Genomic DNA, 12,478 nt, shown 5'->3' with positions numbered 1-12,478 from the left:
GTAGAGATGGTGTTTCACTGTGTTGGCTAGTCTGGTCTCGAGCTCCTGACCTTGTGATCTGCCCACCTTGGCCTCCCAAAGTGCTGGGATTACAGGCATTTTTGCTGGGAAGGCTGAGAATTTCCCAAATCATTAAGTCCTGTTTTTTTGTTTGTTTGTTTGTTTTTATATAAGAGACAGGCTTTCACTCTGTCACCCAGAATAGAGTGTAGTAGTGATGTGATCATAGCTCATTGCAACCTTGAACTCCCAGGAGCTCAAGTGATCTTCCTGACTCAGCCTCCTCAGTAGCTGGGACCACAGGTGCATGCCAGCACACATGGCTAGTTTTTAATTTTTTGTAAAGACAGGGTCTCAATGTATTAGCCAGGCTGATCTTGAACTCATGAGCTCAAGCGATCCTCTTACCTTTTTCTCCCAAAGTGCTGGGGTTACAGCTGCAAGCCACCATGCTCAGCTTGCTTTTTATTTAATAGCTCTTCCCTCAGTCTGTTTCTTTCCTTTCACATTTTACTATAAAGAGCAAAAAGAAATCAGGTTGCCACTTTAGTAAATTCTGCTTTCCACATTATTGTGGGACATAATTCTGCTAAACTTTCTGCCCCTATGTAACAAGGATCCCCTTTCCACAAGTTTTTAATAACATGTTCCTAATTTCCTTCTGAGCCTTTACTAGCTGAATTGACATTCATATTTTCCTTTTTGAAATACATTTGTATATCATATGGTTCACATATTGAAAGCATACAGTTTAGTGGCTTTTGTTAAATGCAGAATTGTTCAGCCATCACCACAATTTTAGAATATTTTCTTTTTTTCTTTTTTTATTTTTCGAAGTGGAGTCTCGCTCTGTCACCCAGGCTGGAATACAGTGGCATGATCTTGGCTGACTGTAACATCTGCCTTCTGTGTTCAAGTGATTCTCCTGCCTCAGCCTCCCAAGTAGCTGGGATTAGAGATGTGCACCATCACGCCTGACTAATTTTTGTGTTTTTAGTAGAGATGGGGATTTCACTGTGTTGGCCAGGCTGGTCTCGAACTCCTGACCTCAGGTGATCCGCCTGCCTTGGCCTCTCAAAGTGCTGGGATTATAGGCATGAGCCACCCTGCCCAGCCAATTTTAGAATATTTTCATCACTCCAGAAAGAAACACTACATTTCTTAGCCATCACCACCAATCCTTTGTTCATCCCAGCTTTAGACAATCAGTTATTTACTTTCCATCTTATAAACTTACCTATTCTGAACGTTTCATTTAAATGTAGTCATACAATATATGGTCCTTTGTGACTGGCTTTTTTAACTTAGCATAATGTTTTCAGAGTTCATCCATATTTTAGCATGTATCAGTACTTTCTTCCTTTTTATGGCCGAATAATATTTCATTGTATGTACATACAATGTTTTATTTACCCATTTATAAACTGAATGACATTGGAGCTGTTTCCACTTTTTGGCTATTACAAATAATGCTGCTATGACCATTTATTTGTGTACAAGTTTTTGTATGCACATATGTTTCATTTCTCTTGAGTATATACCTAAGAGTAGAATTATTGCATCATATGGTAACTCTATGTTTAACTTTTTTTTTTAGGAGTAGAATTATTGCATCATATGGTAACTGTATGTTTAACTTTTTTTTTTTTTTTTTTTTTTCCAAGACAGAGTCTTGCTCTGTCACCAGGCTGGAGTGCAGTGGCGCAATCTCGGCTCATTGCAACCTTCACCTCCCAGGTTCAAGTGATTTTCCTGCCTCAGCCCCTGAGTAGCTGGGACTACAGGCATGCGCCACCACACCCAACTAATTTTTGTATTTTTAGTAGAGACAGGGTTTCACCATGTTGGTCAGAATGGTCTCGATCTCTTGACCTTGTGATTCACCTGCCTCAGCCTCCCAAAGTGCTGGGATTACAGGCGTGAGCCATGGCGTCCAGCCTATGTTTAACATTTTGAGGAACTGCCAGACTGTTTTCCAAAGTGGCTGCACTAGCAGTGTATAAGGGTTCCAGTTTCTCCACATCCTCACCAGCACAACTGGTAAATTCCATATTTCTGCTAAAATCTCTTCAGGGCAGTCTGGGCTTTTTAAAAATCACGGTCCTAAAAATTCTTTTAGTCCCTTCCCACTGCCCAATTTCAAAGGCACTTCCACATTTTTGGGTATTCATTACAGCTGCACTCCTCTTCTAGTTACCACAATCTATACTGATTTTCTATTTGCTGCCATAACAAATTACTGCAAATTTAGTGACTTAAAACAACACAAATTTATTACCTTATAGTTCTGTGGGTCAGAAGTCTGACAAGATCTCCCTGGGCTAAAATCAAGGTGTTGGCAGGGTTCTGTTTGCTTCTGGAGTCCCTAGGGAAGAATCCATGACCTTGCCTTTGCTAGCTTCTAGAGGCTTTCTGAATTCCTTGGCTTCTGCCCTCCTTCCTCAATCTTCAGAACCAGCAATGCTGCATTGAGTTCCTCAGTCACATCATGTTGACCCTGCTTCCGTCATCTCATTTCTTCTTTGACGCCTTTCTTCTGTGAGCCTCTTCTGCTTTTCTTTTTTCTCTTTTCTCTCCTCTGCTGTTAAAGACGTTTATGATTACACTGGGCCTGTCCTAATAATCTAGGATAGTCTATATTGTTTTGTTTTTGAGACAGGGTCTCACTGTGTTGCCCAGGCTGAAATGCGCAAGTTTTCTACAAGTTTTTAATAAAACTTGTGGAGCATGATCATGGCTCACTGCAGCTTTGACCTCCCAGGCTTAAGTGATCCTCCCAGCTCAGCCTCCCAAGTACCTGGGATTATAGGCATGCACCACCATGCCTGACTAATTTTAAAATATTTTCTAGAAATGGAGTTTGGCCATGTTGCTCAGGCTGGCTTTGAACTCCTGGGCTCAAGCTGTCCTCCCACTTTGGCCTCCCAAAGTTCTGGGATTACAGATGTGAGCCACCACACACAGCCTAGTCTGTTTATCTTAAGGTTGTCTTATTAGCACCTTAATTTCATCTGCAACCTTAATTCCCCTTTGCCATAAAAAGTAACATATTCATAGGTTCTAGAGATTAGAGCATGGACATCTTTAAGGAGGCCATTATTCTGCCTATTACAACTTCTTAATACTTGGGTATGCATTTCCTCAATTGCAAGACAGTCTCCAAAGTACAACCATCACAGTGTTACTATCTAAACCTTAGTTCCATTCAGATTTTGCCACTTGTCCCATTAATGTCCTTTATAGACCTAAGATTGAACCTAGAATTATATATTACATTTAGTTGTCATGTTTCTTTTTCCTACAGTATGGGAGAGATTTTTAGTCTTTCCTTATTTGTTATGACCTGGACATTTTTATTTTTAGAATGTTCCTTAATTTGGGTTTGTTTGGTGTTTCATGATTTATACATTTTTGGCAAGAATACACCTGCAGTAATACTATACTTCTGTCAGTACACTGTATCAGGAGGCATGTGCTGCTGCTGATTTAACCCATTACTGGTGATGTTAACTTTTGTCACTGTTTAAGATGTGTCTGCTAGATTTCTCCTGTAAAGTTACTGAATAAGGATGTTTTATTTATTAATACATATTTTGGCAGGAGATACTTTGAAACCTAAATATTCTTTCTTATGAGATACTTACCAGTATCTGTTGGAGGTACTTGACTAAATCATTTATTACTGTGATAGTTGCCAAATGTAATGTTACTAATTTTTTATATTATAATAATATTTTCTAGATTTATTTGTTGCGATAGGGTAAAGCTTGCTTTCTTTATCAGTATGGACTCAAGGATAACATGGATCAACCATTAATTTCCCCAAAGGATTATACTTCGTTGTTATTTATTTTGGTGTTCAAATTGTCCCAGACCTGGCCAATAGGAGTTCTTCAAAATGACTCCTGGGAAATCAGTGTCTGGGTGCTAGATGTGCTCATTGCTACTAGGATGTCATTGCTTCTAGGCCCTCTCTGTGGATAGAGATAGCATATATGTGTATGCAGTCTCTGTCACACGCATACCACATGTGTGTATATATAAGTAGATACATACATCATACATACATATATACATATATACATACATCTCTGTTTATCTCATCTTCAAAAGTGGCATTGACAGTGGTTTTTGCTGATGTCTTTGAAGATAAGTCCCTGTAAATCTGCTTTTTGTTTTTTCAGGCTAACCCAGCAAAGCATCTTGAGCTCTGCTACTCTCGGGTTCCTGCCAGTGAGTCTGGCCATTTTTTAACCACCTCCACAAATACCATAATCCTTCAGTTTTTTTCCAAGCCAGATTCCAGGAATAATCCTGTTTGTAGAAACTGGACTTGCCACTAAAACAGAAGGAGGCTAATAAGTGATCTCATTTCTTGCTGCTCAATCGTGAAACTTTCTTTTTTAAGAGATAAAAGTTTTAGGAAGGCCTGATGCAGTGGCTCAATGCCTGTAATCCCAGCACTTTGAGAGGCCAAGGTGGGCGGATCACAAGGTCAAGAGATCAAGGCCATCCTGATCTCAGGTGAAACCCTGTCTCTACTAAAAATACAAAAATTAGGTGGCGGTAGTGGCTCATGCTTGTATTCCCAGCTACTCGGGAGGCTAAGGCAGGAGAATCGCTTGAACCCGGGAGGTGGAGTTTGCAGTGAGCCGAGATCGCGCCACTACACTCTAGTCCGGCGACAGAGCAAGGCTCTGTTTCAAAAAAAAGTAAAAAAGTTTCGGGGAATAATTATAATGAAAAAGACAAAAGAGCATCCCAAATTATTCTGAATCTGTATTTAAAGCCCTGGCCTTTTTTCATAGGTCATATAAAGAATGGTTGTAGGTTGGCGAGGTGAGTCTTTCACTACATTATTTGCTTTTCTGGTCATATAACTCCAGACATACTTGGGGGAAAAATAGCAGCAGGGAACACAGGGCTATATCCAGATTGGCATGTCAGGGAAAGATATCTGAGATACCTGAAGTCATATTTTCTATTACCCATTTTTTTGGTTTTTTGAAAGAGGCCTAGAAGTAAACAGTTAGTGATGTTAAACATCTTTTCATGTACTTATTGGCCATTGGCAGTCTTGGCTGTTGGAGAAATGTTTTTACTTTCTGGAGGTATTTTTTATTGTTTTTTTTTGCTTTTGAGGCAGAGTCTCCCTCTGTTACTCAGGCTGGAGTGCAGTGGCGTAATCACGGCTCACTGCAGCCTCGACCTCCCAGGCTCAGGCAGTCCTCCCTCCTCAGCCCCCAAGTGGCTGAGACTATAGACGCATGCCACCATGCCCGGCTAATGTTTGTATTTTTTGTAGAAATGGTGTTTTTGGGTTTTTTTTGCCATCTTGCCCAGGTCTCAAACTCCTGAGCTCAGGCATTCTGCCCATCTCAGCCCCCCAAAGTGCTAGGATTACAGGCATGAGCCACTGTGCCTGGCCACATCTTGATTTTCTATACTAGACTCTTACCTAATGTTCAAACAGGGACTAGTGAAGAAGACTTGTCTTTGCTCCATGATGCCTGAGGCCTCAGCTGGAAAACACAAAGGCTAGGGCCTGAATTAATCTGAAGATCCAGTCACTCAAATGTCTTGGGTTGATTCTGGCTGTTGGATGGGGCCCTTATTTTCTCTTCACATAGGTCTTTTCACATATCTGTGTAGGCTACTTTGGGTTTCCACATAGCATGAGGGAGGAAGGAGAATTTGTAAGTCATGCAGCATCACTTCTGCCGCATTCTACTTTTGAGGCAGTCGGTCATCAAGTCCTGCCCAGGTTCAAGGGTAGAGGCTAAATACTTGCTTGATGAGAAATGACAAGATTCTGGAAGATCATGGAGGACTGGAAATAATGTTGTGGTTATTTTTAGAAAACAAAATATTTTAGCTTGTCATTACTGGGCTAGCCAGGCTATGATTTTAACCGTTTTTGAAAATTAGGGTAACATTTGAATTCAGCAGTTTCATATTATATGACTCCCATTTTCTATATCAGTAGTTCTGAAACATTTCCAGAACAGTGCATATGTTTCTTCTATTAGCTCTTTCAGTCAAGGGATTTGATTCATCTGGTCCCAGAGCCCCAAGTTTGTTTGGAATCTTCCAATTTCCTCACCTCTTTAGGGTTTCAAGTCTTTCAAATCAATATTTGTTCTGTCTTTTTCATGCTGATAATCATTCTCTTTGACAAATAAAATAGTTGTGCAATCTGTTCACACTCTGTCATCAATTAGCATAAAATTGTTCATCCCAGTTAGGAGGCTCTCTGTGTCAGAACACAATTTTAAAAGCTTTTTTTTGTTGTCCTTGAAATTTTTGCAAGCCTCAGCTCATTCTGGGTTTCGGTCTCCTGATTCTTCTTACCAAATTATGTCATCATTCTCTGTCCTTGGTTATGTGGCTGTTCTTCCACCTTTTATATTTCTGTTGTTAAATCTGAGTTGATCAGAGTGGTATCTAGCTAGTATTAATATTTTAAATTTATTTGGAAATACTCCTTTCTTACTGTGACCATTTTCATTATGTAGGCAGAATTTTCTTTTGAGATCTTTTTAACCTCCTTATTTCTCTTTAAAGTGTTGAAGATATGGTTGGATTACACTAAGTATTCTTTGTCTGAGCTAACATTCCAAAGTGAGTGTTAGCTTTCTTCAGAGATTCTTGTTCTTTCCATTTTACCCACCAGTTCTCTCTTGAGCATGAGAACTAGGTCTAGAATAACAATGTTGGTTGTCCTTCAGTGGAAAGTTGATGATTCATAATTTAAAAAGGGGTTTGATGACAAAAAGTATTTCAGAACTACTGTGGATTAAGAACTATATACTAAATCAGAAGATTGGATATAAACATTTGGGGATAGGTAATTTATTAGGAAATAAGTGGTATGTTCAGTTTGGATATTTTGGGGCATATAATAAGGGAGGATTCAAGGATGACCATATATTATATGAAACTGTGGATAAATGAAACTCAAGTTTTCTTCCATCAGTGTTATACCTGGAGAAACAGAGGGACCCAGTTGGTATTACAGTGATTACTTTCTTTTTTTTTTTTTTTGAGATGGAGTCGTGCTCTGTCGCCCAGACTGGAGTGCAGTGGCATGATTATGCCAAACTCTGCCTCCTGGATTCAAGCAATTCTCTGCCTCAGCCTCCCGAGTAGCTGGGATTACAGGCATGTACCACCACGCCTGGCTAATTTTTGTATTTTTAGTAGAGATGGGGTTTCACCGTGTTGGCCAGGCTGGTCTTGAACACCTGACCTCACGATCTGCCCACCTCGCCTCTCAAAGTGCTGGGATTACAGGTGTGAGCCACCGCGCCCAGCCTATAGTGATTACTTTCTAATTGTACCAACTGTATTTATTTATTTGCAGGCAAGATCTCTGTCTCTCTCTCCCCACCCCAGGCTGGAGTACAGTGGCACAGTCATAGCTCACTGCAGCCTGGAGCTCCTGGCCTCAAGTGACCCTCTCACTTCAGTCTCCCAAGTAGCTGGGACCACAGGCCTCTGCCACCACACCCAGCTAATTTTTTTTTTTTTTTTTTTTTGGTAAAAATGGGGTCTCGTTATGTTGCCTAGGTTGGTCTTGAACTCCTGAACTCAACACCCCCCCCCCCCCCCCACCTTGGCCTCCCAAAGTACTAGGATTACAGGTGTGAGCCACTACACTACCTCCAACTTTAATGAGTGTATTTGACTCATGTTTCTCCTTGGGAAAGGAGTTTTGAGTTATAATCATTTTTTTTTTCTTAGCCCTATCAGTGATGCAGTCTGGTAAAGGTAGGGATCCTTCTCCGTAAATCTGTTTTCTTCTTTCTTTATTTTTTTTAACCTAATCCTGATACAGGGTTTTGTTTTTTGTTTTTTCTCCTGGGTTCAAGCGATTTTCCTGCCTCAGCCTCCCGAGTAGCTGAGATTACAGGCATGCATCACCACACCCAGCTAATTTTGTATTTTCAGTAGAGATGGGGTTTCTTCATGTTCATCAGGCTAATTGCAAACTCCTGACCTCAGGTGATCCACTCGCCTCAGCCTCCCAAAGTGCTGGGATTATAGGCGTGAGCCACCGCGCCTGGCCCAGATTTGTATTTTTAAAGTAAAAAGTAGAAACATGGCTGGGCACGGTGGCTCACACCTGTAATTCCAGTACTTTGGGAGACTGAAGCAGGCAGATCACAAGGTCAGGAGTTCAAGACCAGCCTGGCTAAGATGGTGAAACCTCTTTGCTAAAAATACAAAATTAGGCGGACCTGGTGGCAGGTACCTGTAATCCCAGCTACTCAGGAGACTGAGGCAGGAGAATCTCTTGAACCCGGGAGGCAGAGGTTGCAGTGAGCTGAGATCGTGGCACAGCACTCCAGCCTGGGCGACAGAGCAAGACTCTGTTCCCAGGGTAAAAAAAAATGAAAAGGCAGGAATGCAAAAGCTGTATTTTTTTTTTTTTTTTTTTTAAAGAAAATATTACCTATTCAGGAGAATCACTTGAACCTGGGAGGCGGAGGTTGCAGTGAGCTGAGATTGTGCCGCTCGCTGCCAGCCTGGGCAACAGAGTGAGAATCTGTATCCAGGAAAAAAAACAAAAAGTGCCTGTTTCAGAATTAGTTTATATTTTTGTAAAGATAGACTCTCTACTATGGTGCTATCTTTTCCTTTTTAAAATTGTCTTTGTGTGTTTCTTTACAGTTGGTCTCTTCCCATGGTGATGTCCATCTGCCACCGTGGCACTGGTATTGCTTTGAGTGCAGGTATGTATACATGTTTTTACACACATACATGTGCTTCTTTGAAAAACTTGGCTGTTTCACTGGTCCTAGTCTCTGCTTCCTTTGAAACTCAGCACTTGATTTAGAGGGAACAATACATCTCTTTTAAGTTTATTGTTCCTTCATCCCTTTAACAATTAATTATGAGTTTACACTGTGCTCAGATTCTTTTTTTTTTTTTTTTTTTTTTTTTTGAGACAGTCTCGCTCTGTTGCCCAGGCTGGAGTGCAGTGGCACTATCTCAGCTCACTGCAACCTCTGCCTCCTGGGTTCAAGCAGTTCTCCTGCCTCAGCCTCCCGAGTAGCTGAGATTATGGGCGCGTGGTACCACGCTTGGCTAATTTTTTGTATTTTTAGTGGAGACGGGGTTTCACCGTGTTAGCCAGGATGGTCTTGATCTGACCTCGTGATCCGCCCACCTCAGCCTTCCAAAGTGCTGGGATTACAGACATGAGCCACTGCGCCTAGCCCAGATTAGTTTCTTAGCAAATTTTTAAACCATTCCCTAGCGCTTCCTGATATCATATTTATTGAAATTATAGAGAGCAGAGAAATGTAATAGAGATGGGCTGGCTGACTGATCGTTGATGGAACACAGTCCAAGATAAATCATCAACGTTATTTTTCCAGAAGGTCAGTTTTAGCACCCATTCTTATGACCTAGACTTGCTCAGTCCCCCAAAGACTAGCTCACTGACCAGTCTCACAAAATCTTGATTTACAGATCAGAATGTCTATTCATTCATTTTTATAATATGAACTGCAGCTACAGAGTGAATTGTTTACTGGTCTTAGATAATTAGTACATCCTTTTTAGGTAGGAAGGTTTATTATGTGGAGTGCCAATTATAATCAGTTTTCTGGGATCTGGTGTATCTTTTCACAGTAGGGATATACTTTACAAGAGGGTCAGCTAGATTTAAAAATTATGTCTGGCTGGTGCTGGAGACATAGACATTTTTGCTTTTTTATTTTTATGTATTTATTTTCTCACAAGAATATGCATGTAACATATTTTTACTTTCTTAGCTTTCCTTTATTTAGCCTTATAGCGTACTTTGCTCTCCTACCCCCACCAAAGCCAGAAACAAAAACTAGATTATGTTCCCTAGATACACACTCTCAAAGCATTCTAGTTTTTCTTTCATAATCATGGTTGTCATTTACTTGTTCATTGTTGTTCTTCGTTACTGGATTGTCTGTTCCCTGAGGGCTTAGACTGCATCTGTTTGTATTTTTAATCATCTAGTATGGTACCTAGAATGCAGTAGATAATTTAGTAAATATTTGGTGACTACAAAATGAATACCACTCTCTTTTTTGTTAATGTGTTTTATATATTTGTGTCCTAAATTTCTATTCTGTTTATAATCATACTTTCTGGCTCTAGAAGTATCTTATTTTGGTCCCCTGCATACTGACTGTAATAACTACCTAACTAGTATTGTATTTCAACTGGCATTTCTGTGCAATGCTATTCAGTTCAGTGGGAGCAAGAAGAGGTTATCGGACATTAGAGTGTTGCATAGGTAAATCTGAGTTTGTTCTCTATTAGTCTCCTTGAGACCTTGGGGGAACTTGTGTTCTCTCCCAGCAAAGGTGATCCAGCCCTTATATATCCACAGAGAGAACAGATGCAAACTAGGAATAGTGGAGTGCTTTCTAAAAGAAGTGCTCCAATGAACTGTTAGCACATATTCAACAAGACTTCTGTTCCAAGTTGATAGTCCTAGGACCTTTGCTGGCAAAGGAAAATGAGCTTATGACTTAGAACAGTGTGTAAATCCCTGCTGTGTGTACAAACTCTTCTCTCCTGTGGATAGTTCCCTGATATGTCTGTTTTTTTGTTTTTTTTGAGATGGAGTTTCACTCTTGTTGCCCAGGCTGGAGTGCAATGGCACAGTCTTGGCTCACTGCAGCCTCATGAGACCAGCCTCCCGGGTTCAAGCTATTCTCCTGCCTCAACCTCTAAAGTAGCTGGGATTACAGGCACCCACCACCATGCCCGGCTAATTTTTGTATTTTTGGTAGAGATGGGGTTTCTGAACTCCTGATCTCAGGTAATCCGTCCACCTCGGCCTCCCAAAGTGCTGGGATTACAGGCGTGAGCCACTGTGCCTAGCCCCTTAGTATGTCTTTAACCTCATCCTAGGGAATAAGAGGAAATATCTTGCCTAGAATCGGTATGAAATTATATACCTGAGAGACAGAAGCCCCACTGTTTTACCTTATGTAAAGCTCTGTCTGAGCCCCTCCATCTCGTCTCTTTTGGTACTTTAGCCTGGGAGCAATGCCTAAGTTTTATTCATCACATGAGGCATCATTACAGTCTTGCCAGGAGATGGCCCATTTGTACAGAGTAGAGCAGATGGCAGCCTTCAGGTCCCAGTGCGTAAGTGTGCTCTTGCTCCAGAAATTTGGTGCCAAATAGAGCTGTAGGCTCTATTGAGGTAGGAAAGGGAGGTAGGAAAGGGAGGTTTACACTGGAAACCTCTGGAAAGGAAAGCCAAATTGAGGTAGGAAAGGGAGTTTCTCTTGACTTTTGCTTTGTCAAAGCAATGGTGGTATTGGAAAAGTGCTCTTGTTTCTGTCTTCTGAAACCCTGCAGGATCTCTCCTAGGCTTCTGTAGACTTATGTTTTTAACTGACGTCGTCATCAGTAGGGCTAGTGGCTCTAGTGTAGGGATCCTGTATTTAAGGAGCTGCTGATGAGACATTGGCAGGAATTATCTGAATCTGAGCCTCTGTTATTTGCAATCTCATATATGTGTGTGTGTGTGTGTATGTTTATATATGTCTATTTATAGACATATATATGTAGTTTTGTTGATAAGGATAAAGACTCCTATCTAAGATCTGATGGCATCATTTCTGTTCTTTTTCATTCTTTTGGTTGGTAAAGGGATGATGGAATCGAGGTATAAGGATGATTTGTGTTTTTAGGAATCCATATGTAGCTCCTGGTTTTTAACCTGCTGGCACTGAGCTGGTGGGGATAATAGGGAAAATCTCAAGATTAGGCTATTCTAACTGTAGATTCATAATTATTTTTATTTCTGCTTACTTAGAATAAGAAATTTTTAGATTGATTAAGGAATTTCTAGATGGATGCTTTCTACTCAGTTTGGTGATATTGATGAACAGATTTAATCCTAAAAATCACTGAAAGAACAAGAGTAGTTTATTTATTAGGCTGTAGTTTCCCTTATTATCTCAATATATGTGTCACCACTAAATGAAAAAAAGGATATTGACTTTTTTATACACTATAATGATAAAAAATATATTCATTTGGGCCAGGCACGGTGGCTCACGCCTGTAATCCCAGCACTTTGGGAGGCCGAGGCGGGCAGATCACGAGGTCAGGAGATTGAGACCATCCTGGTTAACATGGTGAAACCCCGTCTCTATAAAAATACAAAAAATTAGCCAGGCGTGGTGGTGGGTGCCTGTAGTCCCAGCTACTTGGGAGGCTGAGGCAGGAGAATGGCGTGAACCCGGGAGGCGGAGCTTGCAGTGAGCTGAGATCATGCTACTGCACTCCAGCCTGGGCAATGAGTGAAACTCCATCTCAAAAAAAAAAAAAAAATACATATATATATATACACACACACACACACATTTGTATTGGCTAGAATTGAATATTTTTCACAACTGAAGAATTATTTGGGCAGGGTGCAGTGGTTCACACCTGTAATCCAAGCACTTTGGGAGGCTGAGGCAGG

General features: G+C 40.8%; 1 protein-coding gene across 3 annotated transcripts in view; it reads left to right on the top strand.

Moving 5' to 3' along the window:
- SDHC (succinate dehydrogenase complex subunit C) overlaps positions 1–12,478 on the top strand; it is a 44,957-nt gene that overhangs the window by 15,376 nt on the left and 17,103 nt on the right. For all 3 annotated transcript variants that reach the window (XM_007976394.3, XM_007976393.3, XM_073008198.1), the window contains exon 4: positions 8,674–8,735. In XM_007976394.3, coding sequence (XP_007974585.1) covers positions 8,674–8,735 — 62 coding nt within the window. The remainder of the gene's footprint in view (positions 1–8,673; positions 8,736–12,478) is intronic.

This window comes from Chlorocebus sabaeus, chromosome 20, assembly GCF_047675955.1.
Source record: "Chlorocebus sabaeus isolate Y175 chromosome 20, mChlSab1.0.hap1, whole genome shotgun sequence".
NCBI lineage: Eukaryota > Metazoa > Chordata > Mammalia > Primates > Cercopithecidae > Chlorocebus > Chlorocebus sabaeus.
This window is presented reverse-complemented; position numbering and strand designations above follow the sequence as displayed.